General features: G+C 44.6%; 1 protein-coding gene across 1 annotated transcript in view; it reads right to left on the bottom strand.

Moving 5' to 3' along the window:
- Positions 1 to 14,553: 14,553 nt before the first annotated feature.
- The window catches only part of APPBP2 (amyloid beta precursor protein binding protein 2), a 64,413-nt gene continuing 60,260 nt past the window's right edge, over positions 14,554 to 18,706 (bottom strand). The window contains exon 13 of the mRNA XM_081218984.1: positions 14,554 to 16,946. Within this exon, the coding sequence (XP_081075110.1) occupies positions 16,693 to 16,946 (254 nt within the window). The 3' untranslated portion in view covers positions 14,554 to 16,692. The remainder of the gene's footprint in view (positions 16,947 to 18,706) is intronic.

The following is an 18,706-nucleotide window of genomic DNA, read 5'->3' as shown; positions in this document are numbered from 1 at the left end:
GCGGCCACCGGGGCCGCGGTAGGGATGAGGGGGCGGCTTGGACCCGCGCCCCCGAGAGCCTCCGAGGACCTCCCCGCGACCTCTGACCCCCCCGAGGGCGACGCAGGAGGGAAAAGCCAGAGCGGTCGGAATCCGACCCAGACCCTCGCGCTCCACCTAGTGGCGGCGGACCCAAGGCAATTTACGGGACCTCTGTGCGTCTCAGCTAGTCTTCTATGAATGAGGATCACAGCTGGGACCTACCCCGGGGAAGACTGTTGTGAGAGTTAGTTGAGATAATACATGGTGGCTAGTGCTTCTCTACACGTCTCTGGAAACACCACCACCACCCAACACAACGGGCTCCTTCCCTTCCTGGAGATTACGGTGGATGGAAGAGAAGATCTATCCCAGGACAGATTTATAGTGTTCCCTTCTCCCTACACCCTCTAGTCCATCGTCCCCAGTCGGGAAAGGGATGTTACAAAACCTGGTTCTCACTCTTGGGAAGCCCACGCTGTAACTGAAGGGGCATGAATGGTACACACGGAGGAAAATGACTTCAAAAGCCTTAACCGGGTTCAAAATGGACAGCATCTGACAGTTCTCTTGGGAGAAGGGGTGCCAGCCCCTCCTGTCCAGCTGTGCGCTCTGAAAAAGTCCGGGGTCTACCTGGCACAACCTGCTCACTTCCCCAGGCCAGTCCCAGTTGAAGGAGAGACTGGTCACCCAGGAACGAGGGCCGCGGAGGGGGAGGGGCACGGCACTCTGTGTTGGCAGTTGCCATGGTTTTGCTCCGAGTTCTGAGTGCCAACCTGCCCACTCCCTGAGACACTCAGGCTCCAGAAGCAGTAGGTCAGAAGCCCGAGGGGGCTGAGGAGCGCTACCTCTGGAGCCCATCAGCACACCTGTTGAGATGGAAGCCTTAGATGGGCAGAGGGGTAAAGGGGACCAGCCACTAGAGAAGGTGCAGTGGGGTCGGGCATGTGAGGGAGGGAGGAAAGGAGGGCCCTGGAGGGGCTGGTTTGGGAAGGCAGAGAGTATGAAACTCAAGGAAGGAGAGAAGAAAGAAAAAGGGTGAGGTACACGAGTTGGCAAGAGACTGAAAGAACAGGAGAAGGTTCATTCATTCAGACAGATGTTTGTCAAGGACATACATACCCGGCAAGATGATGGGAAGGTTCTCGGCAGGATGATTGTTGTTTATGAAGATACACAGGCTCGGGTGTGTGTGTGTATGTGTGTGTGCACATGCGCTATGGTCTGTGAGGTCTGCCTGATTTGTGTGGTGTGTTTATGGAATTGATCAGCCAGAGTCCCCTCTCTCTCGGGTCTGGAGGAGCCTGTGTCCCGTTCCCTCTCCATCTTTCTCCCTCCCTTTCCCTGTCTCTCCCTTCAGAGTGGTCTGGGCCTGGATCTTCCTTGTGCTCCCTGAACACAGGCAGGAATTAATGCTCACTTTGCTGAGAGGCTTTTGAAAGGTCAGGTGTGAATCTCGGGTCAGGCTAATCCTGTGCTCTGACTTCAAGTATTATTCCACAGTCACTTCGTCGTTATGAATGTTCAGCTTTTTTTGCCCCAGCTTGCTGTCAGAAAGTTCCTTCTCATCATCACCATCACCGTCATACACTTTCTGAGTGCCCATTAGCCCACGGGCCTGGGATTTAGGCCCTCAGTAAGTGCTGAATGAAGGAGTAAATGAATCCCTAATCATTACCCCCAAGGAGTTACTTAAACTTCTTGGTGCCGTTAGTGTTCTCATCTGTAACCAGGAATAATGATTTCTAGCCTCACGGAATCTGTGGGAGAGTAAAATGAGTTAATGTTTATCAAGTGCTTTGCAAAGTTAGCTAGTATACTGTGCTATAATTATTATAAAAGAAATGGGTGAGGCGTTCTAGGTTTTCTAAGCAGGGATGCTCAGAGATGGTTTTCTTTGCCCGGGGCTCACTCACCTGAGTGCTGGCTCAAGGACGAGGTCACTGGGACAACGGAGAAGGGCTTTGGCTGGCATCCGGACCAGTGGTTGCCCAGCACTGCCCTCCAGGAGCAGTAGCCCAAGCCCCCCAGCTGACTCCTGCCCCTGCCTCCTCCCAGGGGACGGACGCACCCTGCTTAGAGGGGAGCTCCAGCACCATCCCTGCCAGAGACTCACTTGTGTGCCAGGCCAAGGGCCTGGCCCAGGACACCTTCAAAATTGTGAGTAAGGGGCCAGCCCAGGACCCTGTCCCCTGTTCCCCACAGGTCAGGAGACCTGGGTCAGAAATTGGCCTCAGACTCATAGTTCACAGCCCCACTGGACACACTCTTGGGAAGGAAGTGGGGTAAGAGGTTGATGGGGGCCTCCTCAACACTTCCTGGGCCATAAGGGTTGCAGCTGGGCCAACCTGCTGGCTCTGTGGGGCTGCCCAGCTGCTTCCTCTTTCTCCTGTGGCCCCTCACGTCACCTGTTGCCTCCTAAGTGTAAAGAATATCTCAGGCCGCTGAAGAAGTTCCTGCGAAAGTTGCACCTGCCCAGGGACCTACCCCAGGAGAAGAAGCTAAAGTACATGAAGCAGAGCCTGGTGGTCTTAGGGGACCACATCAACACCTTTCTGCAGCGCTACTGCCAAGCCTGGGAAGTCCAGCGCTGGAGGAAGTAAGGCAGCCTCCTTACCCTAACCACTGCACTCACTCCTGGGCCGACCCCTCTAGAATCAAGGTCACACCTTAGTGAAAATCTCCTAGTCCTTCATCTTAGTGTGAAAGAGTCAGGATCCTGGAGTGAGCATGGTGAAGGCGGATGGGGAGAACAGGGCCCGCTAGTGACTCAGGGCAGCACTGAGTGGACAAAGAACTCTCCTGACCCCGGGGGGAATGGCCTCTGATTGAATAAGTGCTGTGTGGTGTGGGGGGCTCCTCACCAATACAGGGTATCCAAGGTGTGGCAAATCCCCGTTACTCCATGTCCCCAACCAAAAACTAAGGAGGCAGCATTTCCCCCTGGGTGGTCCTGGCCACAGGACAAAAGCTGGAGGGAGAGGGGCCGTGCTCCACCCCCCTCAGCCTTGGGCTTGGACTTCTCCCCTGCAGGATGCTCTGGCGATTTGTCTCCCTCTTCTCAGAACTGGAGGCGAAGCAGCTTCACAGGCTCTACAACCAGACAGGCAAGTTCCTGCTGAGGTTCCTCCAGGGTCCAGCTGAGGGTTGGTTGGTGTGTTCTTAACTTGTGAGGGGAGGCCCGCCACTGAAGGGCGGCATGTGGGATCTTAATTCCCCAACCAGGGATCAAAGCGGCGCCCCCTGCCCTGAAAGCCGGGAATCCTAACCACGGGGCCACCAGGGGATTCCCTGAAGGGCCCTCGGATACAGCCAGCACCCCTCAGTCCCTTCCGCACTCACTGCCTGAGGAAGACGCCACTGCCCCTGCGGTGGGCACAGAGTGGGGCTGAAGAGCACAGAGACTCAGCTTCACGTTCTAGATATTTCTTCATCTTCCACACCCACACCCTGATGTGAACAGGGGCAAGGACTGTCCACAGTCCTCGGGGAGCCACGGGCAGGGATGATTGAGGCCAGGCAGAAAGGCACAGCCAGCCTGGGGGAGACTCTGGAGATTGTTGCAGAAGACAAGAGGACAAATTCCTGGGCAGGGACTTCCCTGCTGGTCCAGTGGTTAAGACTCCGCACTCCCAATGCAGGGGGCCCAGGTTCGATCCCTGGTCAGGGAACTAGATCCCACATGCGTGCCACAACTAAGAGCTCACGTGCTGCAACTAAGGAGCCAGAGAGCCGCAACTAAGGAGGCTGCCTGCCGCAACTAAGACCCAATACAACTAAATAAATAAAATTAATTAATTGATTTTAAAAAATGATCTAGGCCAAGCTGTCCATGAATCAGATGAGGATACTGAGGTGCAGGCTTTTGGGCCAGCATCTCCCTGTACCGAGAGCTTTGTATCTCTTAATTTCACTCAAACCCTGCAGCGTCCTGATGAGATGGGCATTATTATCCCCCTCCTACAAATGGGCAATCTCAGGATACAGGGTAAAGGGTAGGTCTGGAGGAGGTAGGTTTGGGACAGGATTTAAGAAAGGAATAAGGAGAGGGAGGGGGAAGGGGAAAGAGGTGGGAGGGACGTGTGCGTGGAGGTGAGGGGGCAGTGAGTAGACAGGCTGGGCTCAGGGGTGAATGGCCAAGCACACTGCAGAGGTGCAGGCTGGCGGGTAACAGGAAAAAGCCTTGGATGGTGGGATAAGAAATTGGGCTTGAGGGCTTCCCTGGTGGTGCAGTGGTTGAGAGTCCGCCTGCCGATGCAGGGGACGCGGGTTCGTGCCCCGGTCCCGGAGGATCCCACATGCCGTGGAGCGGCTGGGCCCGTGAGCCATGGCCGCTGAGCCTGTGCATCTGGAGCCTGTGCTCCGCAACGGGAGAGGCCACAACAGTGAGAGGCCCGCGTACCGCAAAAAAAAAAAAAAAAAAAAAAGAAAGAAATTAGGCTTGAAATTGTAATTCTTAAAATAACATTTTATTACAAGCATAAGCATATCCTAGAAAATTAGATAATACAGATCAGCAAAAAATAAGAAAATATAAACATTGTCATCCAGTTAGCACTTTCCAGATGTTTTTTATGCATATAAATACCTGTATTAATCAAAAATGAGACCATGCCATATATAGGATTTTGATTTGAACTTGCTTTTTTCAGTTACTTATAGAAACCTTCCATGTTAACATCTTCATTTCATCTAATTGTTGGATTAAATACTCCACTTTCAAAATTTCCCAGCAAAGACATCTTTTGCACTGGTTTCCCAAACCATGTGTTTCACCTGGTTATGTCTCTTAAGCCTCTTCTAACCTAACCGAGTCCCCTTTTTTATACCCTGGCCTGTCGAAGAGATCAGGCTATTCTGAAGAATGTTCCAGTTTCTGCTGTTTCCTTATTGCTTCCTTTTGGTATCTTCGAAGCTTGTTCCTCTATCCAGGAGCAGGATTGTAGGTCAAGAGTCTCGATGAATTCATGTTAAACATGTTTTTGGCTGGGATATATTACAGACAAGGCTGTGTTTTTCACATTGTGTCACATGAGATAACACATACTACCTGGTAGAGCCACCATGACTGAGTGAATCACCAAGTCTATCGTGCAATTAAAAGTGACCTGCATGGTGTTTCCTGGGCACCATGTTCATGAGTCAGTTCTTAAGGAAAAAGATGGCAACAGTGTTTGCAAACAACCCAGCAACAAAGTACTGGGAATTGGGTTGTGAAACTAGAGAGAGGAGTGGGGAGGAATCAGAGTCGGAAGCCAGAGGTCTAGTCCCGACTGTACCCCTAGCTTGGCTTTTAGGCTTTGAACAGCAGCCTATTTCCTTACTCTGTGCCTGTGTGAGATCCCTCAACTGTAAATTGGAGGGATACCGTCTCCCTACCCCACAGGGTTTCTGTGAGAAAAGAGTAAGGGACATATGTTGGAAGCAAGATAAGATTTTGTTGTTCTTCCTTTGAGTCCCTACCATGCCCCCCACATGTTACAGACTGAGATTCTCTTACTATTCGTGATGTCATCAGCACTGTCTCTGACTTTCCCTTTTTCAGGTTCTTTAAGGAAACTTCCTCAAAAACCAAAACTCAAGAGAAAGAAGATTAAGGGAGCCCCCGGAAACTCCAGAGACCTGCCCATAAGAACACCCAGCTGGGGCAGACAGCCATCTCGCCCTGGATCCCAGAGCACTTGTACCTGAGGGCGTGGGGGACCAATGAGGGGAAAGAAGAACTTGTCTCTGTCAAAAGGATGCTCAGGTCTTAATTATGTATAAATGGGGCAAGGAAATAAACATCCTTAATACAGTTTGACTTGGCTAAGGTGGTCACTGTGTCAAGGACCATCAGTCTGGGTGGAGATACATGTAAATAAACATTACAACGGGGCGACACAGGTGCCTGGGGAAGACCTCAGGGGAGGTAACACAGGCGCTGATGTGTTTGCCAGGGAAGAGCACAGGTGGGAGCGGAATGGGCCTGGGGTCAGTCAGAGAGTGAGAACTCTGGCACCTGCCTAAACTGTCTGCCCTTGATCCCGTGGGAAAGTTAGCGGGGGGACAGTGAGAAGGGAGATGCCAGGAATGAGCTGGTGTGACTCGGTTATCAGGCAAAGTGCATGGAAGTGAGAGAGAGTAGAGGCAGGAGACCAAAGAAGTAACCACATTAATAGTCTTAGCTAGGAACTATACTCAGTATTATGTAATAAGCTATAAGGGAAGAGAATCTGAAGAAGAATAGCATACATATGTATAACTGAACCACTGTGCTGTACACCTGAAACTAACCCGATATTGTAAATCAACTATATTTCAATTTTTAAAAATGAAATAAAAAAAGTCTTAGCTAGGATGTTGGTTCAAACCTGTGGTCCAAAATTTGCAGCCCACGTGCTGAATTCAGACCCCTGATGTGTTTTGTTTGCCCCTTGTGGTGGTCTCCTTGTTTAAAACATTTTTATTTAAAAAAGTCACTTGCCAATATTAACTTGGTACATTTCACATTAGAAACAACAGCAGTTTAAAAAACTGGCCACACTTGGAACTGTCTTCTCAAATGACCACACCTGGCTGGGGCTGAGACACACACGGGGCTCAGGTTTCACTGATACTCTTTCCAGTTCACCACAGTCCCCACACTCCCTGTTGCCTTACACACTGGTCTTCTTTACTTCCTTTCTATCACCTTTTGATCCTTTTAGCCTTTAGTATTTGTTACCCTTAGGGTATATACAAATGCAATGAAGCTGTGCATGAATGGGGGAGGAGTGAATTTGTGAGACTAAGGTAAAGTTGACAGTTTTTGGTGACAGAAGTGGGAGATGAGACAGGAAGGGAAGAGGAGGAAGTGAAGGTGGTACATTGTTTCTGGCTAGAAAGGCCAGGTGGATGGAGGTCAACTCCAGGAGGAGAAGCCGGTCCAATCGTATTCCAAGAACACAGAAGAATCAGGACTCTGCTAGAGGCAGCAACATACAGTGCCCAGTATGGGCTGGAGTGGATGGGACCAGTACAAATGTGTGTGACCCTTTTTCCTTTCCTCTCTCAATTTGTACTCAGGAGTGAATATCATCAAAGATTTTAAATGTTAAAATGAATATCAGTCTAGACTTGAAGACCAAGTACAGGGAAGCATAAATAGGGAAGGTGGCAGCCCCAGCTGCTTCTTTGCTCCTGGTACCCACAGCCTCCCAGAAGCAAAATGAGAGGCTAAGGCAGGGGCCTGGGATCAGCCTTACTGGGTGTTCCTGACAGTCCTGACAAAGCAGGGAGGATTTTATATGGGAAAGGAATCTGAAAAAGAATGGGTATATGCATATGTATAACTGAATCACTTTGCTGTACACCTGAAACAAACACAACATTGTAAATCAACTATATACTCCAATATAAAATAAGAATTAAGTTAAAAAAAAAAGCAGGGAGGATTTGTGAGAGAAGGGCAAGCAGGCTGGAGGGTAACCCTGACGACTGGGGGCTCTCCAATTTTCTCCCCTCCTCTGAGAGGTTTCACTGACAAGTCCCAGGGAAAGGGCTGGCCGTCTGGGGAACGGATCAGAACAAGAAGGTGAACCCTGTGTGCGGGGCAGCACCGCCACCTAGAGGAACTATGGAGCTCTACAGCCTTCTTCTTCCCGTGGAAAGAGATGGAGACCAGGAGGAAATGGGGGAGCTTCCTACCAGCCTTGAGGACAATCAGGAGGCCTGAAAGCAAAATGGGCAACAGGTGAGGCTTGGTTTTGGCGGCCTCTTAACTCCTTCCTCAAATTCAGTAGGATCTCAGAATTTTAAAAAGGCAGATCACATGACATAGCTCTGCTCAAAACCCTCCAACAGCACAGAGGCTTTTTAGGGCAGTGAAAATACCCTATATGGTTCTAGAATAGTGGATACATGTCATTATACATTTGTCCAGACCCATAGAATGTGCAACACCAAGAGTGAACCCTAATGTAAACTATGGACGCTGGGTGATTATGTTGTAGCAATGCAGGTTCATCAGTTGTAATCAATCTACTCCCCTGATGGGGGATGTGGGTAATGGGAAAGGCTGTGCATGTGTGGGGATGGCAGTATACAGGAAATCTGGGTACCTCCTGCTCAATTTTTCTGTGAACCTAAAACTTCTCTGAAAATAATGTATTAAAACAAACAAACAGGGGCTTCCCTGGTGGCGCAGTGGTTGAGAGTCCGCCTGCCGATGCGGGGGACACGGGTTCGTGCCCCGGTCCGGGAGGATCCCACATGCCGCGGAGTGGCTGGGCCCGTGAGCCATGGCCGCTGAGCCTGCGCGTCCGGAGCCTGTGCTCCGCAACGGGAGAGGCCACAACGGTGAGAGGCCCGCGTACCGCAAAAAAAAAACAAAAACAAAAAAACCAAGCAAAACCTTCCCAAAGCTTTCTCCCTCATGCAGGTTAAAAGCCAGTCTTTGCGACGGCCTACAAGGCCCTGGATGAACCATCCCCGTCCATTCTGTTGCCTCTCTCCCCTCATCCTTGCTTTCCTCATACCTGTCAAGCATACTCCTGCCTGAGGGCTTTTTCACTGGCTGTTTCCTCTGTCTGGAATGTTCCTTCCCAAGCAATTACAATAGTACCCAGCATGTAGCAGGCACTTAACACACATTTGATGAATGAATGATTTAATGAATAAAGGAAACAAAATAAACCTTTCACCCAAACACCACCGGGTTCAGAGGGGATAAAAGAGGCCCAAGAGGAAAGGTTACTTCTCCAAGGTTGAGAAGGAAGTCAATGCCAGAAGGGGGACTAGAATTCAGACCTGATGACACATACCACACACCACGGACACGTCCCACCTGCTCTCAGCCAACACGCTCACTTCCCACAAAATGTCAGTAACACACAAGACCCAATGTACGACTTCTCCTAGGATCGGCTGTATTTTCTTAGTAACAATATCTCTAAGGTGGACTTGAGGACACCAGAAATAGGGGGTAGGGAGGTTATTTGGGGGTGGAGAGCCTTGGTGGAAACCCCAAACCACACCTTGACCTAAGCTGCCTGTGGATAGGCTCACCCTGAAGAACATGCCTCACTGATGGCTCCTCTCCTAGTGAATAATGGATACTTTCCCTAAAGTCTCAAACAGAGGAGTCTCCTGACTACAGATGTAATGATTGACTGCGACCTGACCCATGCCCACCCCAGGCTACCAGAGTCTCCTGGCCATCTCCTCTTCGTAATAACACTCTGGCAAATGCTATGACTCAGGAGAGATGGCAAAGTGCTTTGCATCCATTCTCCTCAGACCTTCATGTCAAACTTGTGAGGGAGATTCCACCCCATTACAGAGAAGAAAGGAGCGGCTTAGGGGCTACCACCGCTGAATTGAGAGATGGACTTTCCAGGTCTCCTGACTCCACATCCAGTGCTCCTGGGTTTTGACTTTACAATTTTTTTCCTTTGTTCAGGCAGACATTTCCTATTTTTATATAGTTAAATTATCAGTCTTTTCTTTTATGGCTTCTTTATGACTTCGAAAGGTCTTCCTCACTCAAAGAATATTTAAAATTCTATCTTTCCTTCTTCTAGCACTAGGGTTTCAGTTTTTACACTTAAATCTTTGGTCTATCTGAAATTTATTTTGATTTAAGTTGTGTAATAGGGTTCCAATATATATATTTTAAGGTTTTTAATTTTTTTTGGCCATGCTGCGTGGCATGAAGGATCTTAGTTCCCCGACCAGAGTTTGAACCCCTGCCCGCTAGTGGAAGCATGGAGTCTTAACCACTGGACCACCAGGGAAGTCCCTGGAGTTATATATTTTTAAAGTCTTTATATTTTAAAGATAAACAGTAAAGTATTTGTAGACAAAACAATATGATTCTTGGATTTGATTTAAAATAATCCAGGACTTCCCTGTGGTGCAGTGGTTAAGAATCTGCCTGCGAATGCAGGGGACACGAGTTGGAGCCCTGGTCCAGGAAGATCCCACATGCCACGGAGCAACTAAGCCCATGCACCACAACTACTGAGCCTGCGCTCTAGAGCCCGCGAGCCACAGCTAGTGAAGCCCGTGTGCCTAGAGTCCGTGCTCTGCAACAAGAGAAGCCACTGCAATGAGAAGCCCGCACACCGCAACGACCCAATGCAGCCATAAATAAATAAATTTGTATATTAAAAAAACCCTCCTTTAAAAAAAAATAAGGTACTGTCTGGAAGTGATCACATTCTTTTCAAACTTTATATATCCTGTCTGGCTTAACTATTCTATACAGTTGTCCAGAAATTTTTAAAACTTGTGGGAACTCATAAAACTTACCATCTTAACTATTTTTAAGTGCACAGTACTGTTCTTTCTATTCATTGTTGTGCAACTGATCTCCAGGAACTCTCATCTTGCAAAACCGAAACTCTACTACACCCATTAAGCAGCCTCTCCCCATTTTCCGCCCCTCCAGCCTTGACAACCACTCTTCCACTTTCTGACTCCTCTAGATAGCTCATGTAAGTGGAACCATCCAGTAACTTACTCACTCTCCTCTCCCTTTTGTGACTGGCTTATATCAGTCAGCATAATGCCCTCAAAGTTCATCCATGTTGTAGCATGCATCAGAATTTCCTTCCTGTTTAAGGCTGAAGAATATTCCATTGTATGTATGTACCACATTTTTTTTGTGTGTGTGTGGTACGCGGGTCTCTCACTGTTGTGGCCTCTCCCGTGGCGGAGCACAGGCTCCGGACGCGCAGGCTCAGCGGCCATGGCTCACGGGCCCAGTCGCTCTGCGGCATGTGGGATCTTCCCGGACCGGGGCACGAACCCACGTCCCCCGCATCGGCAGGCGGACTCTCAACCACTGCGCCACCAGGGAAGCCCCTGTACCACATTTTAATCCATTTTTTATGCATTCATCCATTGATGGACATTCCGGTTACTTCCACCTTTTGGCTATTGCGAATAATGCTGCTATGAACGTGGGTGTACATATGATCATGACAATGGCTTTAACAAAGCTTTAAATAAAATGCTGCATAAGTACCAAGAAGTGGCAACTCAAGCTTTAAAGGAAAGCTTCCCTTGTCCTTTCAGCTTGATGAAGGAGATTTTATGCAAGAAATGGCATTCCATACAACAGAGGAAATAGCATGTTCAAAGTCATGGAGATGTAAAAGGAAAAAAATTTAAATTCAGTATCACCAGGGAATTCCCTGGTGGTCCAGTGGTTAGGACTCCATGCTTTCACTGTGGAGGGCTGGGTTCAATCCCTGGTCAGGGAACTAAGAACCCGTAAGCCACACAGTGCAGACAAAAAAAAAAAAAAAAAAAATTCATTATCACCAAAGGTGGCAGGTGATGAAGTCAGGGCTGACTATTCCAAGTGCAGGTGGGGTTTTGTCTAAATGTTGATCAATTTTCTCTGTAATCTTTTAAACTCTCGTTTCATTTCCTGTAACTGTTTTGAGTGCTTTAGAGTCATGCTGTTTCACGGTGGATTTTTTAAAAGACCTAATGTGACCCCGCCATTCATACGAGGAAATAAAACACGAAGAGGCTTGTACTGACATATCTCAAATTCCTACTGTTGAGAGGCAGGGCTTGAACCCTAACACACACCCAGGGTTTTCCCCATTGTCCCCAGAACTTCACCAGGTCCCATCCCCCATTCTCAGCCTTTTCGAGTTAGAAGACTAGGGAAAAGAGTGGTGTGATTAATTCTGTAAAGACCAGAAAGCCCCCTGCGTTAATGCAGTGCTTATCGTTTCCAAAGTACTTTCACGAGCACCATCTCCAGATGCTGTTACCATGTGTCTTCTCTGCCACACAGCTCACTTTTGTTGAACAAGAACACTGTTGTTTTAGTTCCGACAGTTTCTCTCACACTGTTCTCTAATAAAAAGTCTGTGACGTCTCAGCAATCCCAAGTCCCAACCAAAAGTGAGCACAACTAAATTGGAAACAGATACACTATGAATGCAGGAACACTATATTTATTAAGTCAATAATTCATTTTTAGCAATACAAGTACAGAATATATCACAATGCTGGTTACAAACATACTTAGTATGGTTTAATGGTTACAAATAATGGTGGGCACTACAAGTTTGTGATAAGGATGACATGAAAGGTCATTCTGACACAATGAAGAATTAATTGCCTTTAAAAAAATCTATCAATGACCTTAGATATTTCTATAGAAATTACTGTGGCACTATTAGTGGGGATTTTCATGTAAAGAATTGATGGTGATTTGCTTTTAATTGTTTCATTAAGAGATTTTTGAGTCTATTAAACTAAAATCCCCTGTTGCTTAGTAAAGTATAAAAATAGTACTGACCTGGTAATATTTAATAAAACATAGCATTCATTCACATCATAAAAGTGGAACTAAATTGAAAAGTTTTAGTTACCATGGCAACATATCTTCCCATAAAAGAAATCTACAGAAATGAGTAATGTTACACAAATGGTACCTGCAAAGTTATTTAGTGATCCAACACTTGTGCACCACAAACCAAGTTTTCTAGATACCTATATATAGCATATATTTTTAATCTTAAATTTTACTTTTGAAAAAAAAATGTGCACTTCAAAAAACTCACTAAGGCCACTCATGCTATAGATGCCTAGGACTGTAATTAAAGAATAGCATTATTTTAAAAAATGCCAAAGCACACTCCTTCAGATCACCAACAGGGTAAAAACCAGTTTTCTGCCTAAAACATTCCTGAGATTTGTGGACAATACAACTACTAGTGTTCAAGCTGGAGATTAATTCAAATGTCAGATAAATAAAGGAATTTTCTAGCAAGAACTGAGGTCCTCCAAAGCCAAGAGGTGAAATATACATGTTAATTCTTAAGGCAAAAACAAAACTCTTAAAGACGTTTTTACTTATAAGTAAGTATTTTTCCAGTAGTAACTTTGCCATCCAGAAAAAGAACAGTTTGGAAGCAGCAAGGCTACAAATTCAGGGGAAAAAAAACAACAAAACTGAGTAGCAGTTAATACAGGTATCCTCCGCTTTCTGAAAATTCACTTTATGCTACTTTGCTTTTATGAAAGACCTACATTAGCACCTGTTTTCGCTAACCGAAAAAAATCCAAAAGGATCTTCACTCTTATGAAAAAAGGTGAAAAGCAAAAATAGCTTTCAGCGCTTGTTTTGCAGACAGCTGTTATAGAGGCTGTGGCACCCTGAGCAGGAGTGGCACCGCCAAGCTCCTCCCCTAGAACTACGCTCAGCATCTCAGCTTCAAGCCACAACTGTGCGAGTTTCTGTGCTTTATCTCAATTTATTTTGTGCATCCATTAGCAAGACATGTCCTAAGGTAACTGCCTCTCTGCTGTTCACCTGTTTTGGCTTAAAGAGGTTTCATGGGAACGCTCTACTTTTGGATAGCGGTGAAAGCCTCTACCTGCTACTCAGCAAACCATTCTTTCAATCTGTAAAGTATGGCCAAAAGCTTCAATCACGTTCTAGGCATGTGTTTACTGTTCAGCATTCTGTCTGCACTAGAAGGCGCAGCCAAATGGCACTCTCATTATTTATGATTGCAGCCGCTGGACCTAGTTTTCACAATATTATGAACCCTTCTCTAACAGGCTAAGAACAAAGGTCTTTGTCAAATCTTTCATTTTCACAAGTGAAAGCACACCTGTGTGGGGATTACCCCAAAAGCAATAATGAGTTCATTTTTTGCTGAAAAGAGACAAATTTTGATGGTAGTAAGGGTCCTAATGCTTCGGGCAAAGTCAGCTTTGGGGACCCATAAAAATTATGGTCTAAAAAACCCAACTGGCTCTCCTAAACTGAACATAGAAGTGACTGACCACCCGTGTGGCTCATGAATGTTACAGGGCTCCCTGATGCACCCAACTTGAGTAGCACCAAACTTTAGGAAAAAGACTGGGTAAGAGAGAAAAAATGAAAGCCAGGAAAGGATGAGACCAAAGGCCCCTTATTTAATATTACTTTGCTGAACTTCCAGAAAAATCTTTTAAGTTGGTCTAGGATTTCTTACACACAACTCCACCATATATAAAAAGTTTGTTCAAGCAATTGGCTATTGTGAGGTAATTTTATTCTTTTCTTTGAGATTTTTTTCTAACCCCCAAAATCATGATGATATTTACCTCCCTAACTTATCCTAAACATCCCTACTGAAAGGATAAATCCCACACTTAAAAATTATTAGGGTATTATTCTTCATTAAAACCAGAAATAATAGCACATTAAGTTACATCACTAACAGAAACTGGCAATCTCTCTTCTCAACCTAGAGTGTCTGCATTAAGTCAAGGTATATGGATTTACAGAAAACTACATTAAAGCAGTGGCAGTAAGGGGGAACTACCAACAATGACTTTTTTTAAAAGAAAAACTGGCTGCCGTTTAATATTATCACCCTGTGATCCTAGGCTTCTAAATATCATGTTGCTTTATCACTGAGTGTGAGCTAAGTTGAGTTCAAACTGAATTAGAGAAGATGAGGCCTTAAGTCATTTGCTTGATTTTATCCTAGGAAATGCTATATGTGCACAAAACCAAAAATATAGATTAAAAAAAAACTTCATATGAAAACATAAGTTTCAAAATATTTATTGAAAAACAATTTACCATGACATTCCTATACCACAAACATACCACAGGACTCTAAATAACCAACAAAAGTATACAAAGCCTATCCTTAAAGTATCTTTGGAGGTATTAAATATATAGGCCCATGAGGATAGAGCTGAGTAACTTAAAAATGTTAGTCCTTGGTCACACAGACTATTTGGTAATTAATAAAGAGGTGCCTCTTGGCATTAGATTGTAATAAACTGGAAGGGGAGGTGCAGGTGTGCCAATGTACTCTTTTCAAAATTAAAAATAATTCAATTTGAGGATTAAACCCAGGTTTCAAAATCACATAGCTATAATCTTAGGGTCTGGGCTTGCTTCATCTCTTTAGGTTCCTCCCCTAGTCAGCGCCCACTTCGGGACTTAAAAACACTGGCTCATAACTAACAAGATGGCAAATAACAGTTTTAAACAAGGTTGTATTTAGGAAGTCCAAAAAAGTGTTTAAAATCACATTTATCTGAAATCTCCAATTACTTTTTCTGTGGTCAATGTGGTGGACAGTTTAGATTTTTTCCCCCTCCCACCCCAACGTGCCTGTTAAAAGAAAACCAAAATTCAGCACACATCCACTCACCCACAGACCACTCCCAGCATTAGCCAGGAGCAACATCTCTAACAGCCAAGTCATGAGCCCCTGAAAATAGGGGGGAAAACCCTGATTCTTAACTATAGAGGCACTAAATAGGCCACTATGATAAGAACTGAGGTAACAGCAAAAGACCTGTTTTGTGTCTTGGATTTTGCTACATGTCACAACTTCTCCAATGTGAATATTACCTCAACATTAAATAACCTGACTGGCTTTAAAAAAAAAATCAAAACCCAATAAACAGAAAGACAAGTTAGTGAAATAGATATATCATTAGGGGAATCTTTCCACTTGACTCTTGAATTTCAAATAAAATGACCTAGTTGCACTATTATTTACCATAAACATGAAGGATTTCTAAGAAGACTTGCTGTTTTTCATAATTCCTTTTTCCATTAATCCCCATAAACCACACAGTAACCTATAATTCCCATCTGGACATGAGCTATTTCATGACTCTTAGCCAATATACTTGCTAACTGTGTTGCTTAGTAGGGTAACATTTAAAATGAGGGAGATGGCTGCAGCAGGTATTTATAGACTTGCTTATGGCATTGCCATCTGTGTACCTTCACTAAAATATGCCACTGAAATTGCCAAATTTCCCTAGTTTGGTGTCTATTACATGAATATAATTTTTGCATGATCACTTTTCATTATACATCTAAATGAAATCATTCTACTGATAAAAGTATAGGCAGGGGCTAAAATAATAATCTAAAGCTTCTGGTCCAAATAACCCCTTTCTACATTAGGCTGGTCCTTTTCAGATCCTCCTGGTCCTGTTAGCAAACGGTATCAGAGCATCTTGCATTTCTGTACCCCAAAAAAACACAATAAAACCAAAACCACCAAAGAGTTAAAACTGCTGGTTTATCAGCTTTCCTGTTACTTACAGATCAACACTGGTCCAGTTCAGATGAATCTGACAGTCCTTCCCTTGTAATAGAGCTCTGGAGTGGTTGTATCCACTTCTCTGGGTAAGGTAGCCAAACCTAAGTCTGGATGTCCCTCTTCTATTAGTACTTGTGTTAACTTTTCTATACTGCATATAAAGATTTTCCCCATAAAATTTCTTTACAATACAGTATTGAATACCTCCTCAAGGAAGAATTATATGTTAAAAAGTTGTTAAAATCATCCTTACATAATAAGAATGCAACTCTTTTAAACTCTTAAATAGTTTTATTTAGGGATTCTTTTTTTCTTTCAGGCTTTCTGCAAAATGAATTATTTTTTAAAAAGAAAAAAAAATTCCTGTTGTTTGTTCTACTAGGTTGAAAATATGGGCCAGATTACTTATACATGCGGTACATGCTGAATATAACTGAATATATGCTTATTCCTACGGACACTCTGCAAGATAGGGATCACCCAAATAGGGTCAATGGACTGGACCAGTGTTTCAATGCAAATTCCAGCCCCGAAAAAACAACATGGTTTTGATTTCACAGTATGAATTCCCTGGAATCTGGGAAAAGGTAAATTAGTTAACTGAGGTCCTCCCTCAGCAGCTCGGTCCCTCAACATTTTGAGAAATCAGGAAGGACTGCACCACTTCTTCAGTGGACTGGGGGCTGGTGTTGACATCTTCAAGAGCATCGGTCACTGAATACTGCCGATCTCGCAGCCGGTTCCAGTTAGACAGAACATTGTGATATTCAAACACTTTCTCGTAATTTCCAACGGAGTTGTAAAGTTTAATGAGACCTCGGTAATCATATTCTAGTCCACTGTAGCCTTCACCAAAAAGTTTCTTCCCTGAAAGTAAACAGAAAAAGAAAGAAAACTCAAATAAATAATGAAATAACAAGTAGTTTCCACAACACAAGCTCAGTTCTTTAAAATAAGGTGGCTTCGTTTTATTCCCTTAAAAAGAATAGATTCAATTCTTTTATCAGCATTCACCAACATAGTGCTACCCATAATCTACCTCTAAGACTTAAAAGAGATCTAAAGAATGGCAGCACCTGCAACAGTAGAAAAATACGTATGTACAAGGCTATTTAGTACAGCATTGTTTTTAAGTGCAGAATATTAGAAACAAATGAAGATTTGTTTCAATCAACTATGGAACATCCATTCAACTATGGAACATCCATTCAAGGCATACTATGCAGCTATAAACAGAGGAGGGAGCTCCCAGCTCTTTATGAACTGACATGGAGTCATTTATAGGGTATACTGTTAAGTTAAAAAAAAAAAGCAAAGTACAAAATAAGTACCAAGAGTTTGCCACCTTCTATGTATAAAAGGGAAAATAAAATATTTATGTATCTGAACATTTGTGCAAAAAGATACACAGAAAATATGGGACTTCCAGGATTGAGCAAGGTAATATATTACGGTTAATGAGCAATCTCACATACATGGATATATGATTTATTGGCAAAGGTACCACAGCAGAGGGGAAAGGACAGTCTTTTGAAAAAATGGTCCTGGTCAACTGTATATCCATACGGAGGAAAAAAAAGGCGGGGGGTGGGGGATTTGTTTGCTACATTACACCATAAACAAAAATCAATTTCAGGACTGTGGATCTAAATGTGAATGGTAAAATAAAGTTTCCAGAAGATAATCTTCCAAAAGAGTATCTCCATGACTTTGGGGTAGGAAAAGATTTCCTAAAGAGAATATTAAAAGTGTTAACCATAAAAGAAAAGAGCAATATTGGATTACATTAAAATCTAAGAACTTCTGTTCTTTGAAAGGCACCATCAAGAAATAAGGAGTAGAGACTTTCCTGGTGGCGCAGTGGGTTAAGACTCCACGCTCCCAATGCAGGGGGCCCGGGTTTGAACCCTGGTTAGGGAACTATATCCCACACGCATGCTGCAACCAAGAGTTTGCACACGGACTTCCCTGGTGGTGCAGTGGTTAAGAATCCGCCTGCCAATGCAGGGGACACGGGTCCAAGCCCTGGTCCGGGAAGATCCCACATGCCGTGGAGCAACTTAGCCCATGCACAACTACTGAGCCTGCGCTCTAGAGTCCACGAGCCACAACTACTGAAGCCCATGTGCCTACAGCCCATGCTCTGCAACAAGAGAAGCCACATCGATGAGAAGCCCGTGCACCCCAACGAAGAGTAGCCCCCACTCGCTGCAACTAGAGAAAGCTTGCGCACAGCAACAAAGACCCAACACAGCCAAAAATAAATAAATAAATAAAAATTTTAAAAAATTTAAAGAAGACAGAGTTCGCACACCACAACTAAGGAGCCCGCCTGCTGCAACTAAGACCCGGTACAACCAATCAAAAAAGAAAGAAAGGGAGGGAGGGAGGGAGGGAGGAAGAAGCAGTAGAGTGAGAGTTATCTGCAACACACTTAACCAACAGATACATCCAAAGTATACAAAGAACTTCTATAAACCAATAAGAAAATGACAGACAAGTCAATATAAAAATGGGGAAGAGTTTTAATAGGCACAACATTCAGATGCTGACCACAGTATCTTATTTTGTAACAGGGCTGAACTGAAAACAATTCAAATGTTCCAAATATCCATTAACAGTAAGAA

The sequence above is a fragment of the Mesoplodon bidens genome (genome assembly GCF_964165515.1).
Source record: "Mesoplodon bidens genome assembly, chromosome: 19".
Taxonomy (NCBI): domain Eukaryota; kingdom Metazoa; phylum Chordata; class Mammalia; order Artiodactyla; family Ziphiidae; genus Mesoplodon; species Mesoplodon bidens.
This window is presented reverse-complemented; position numbering and strand designations above follow the sequence as displayed.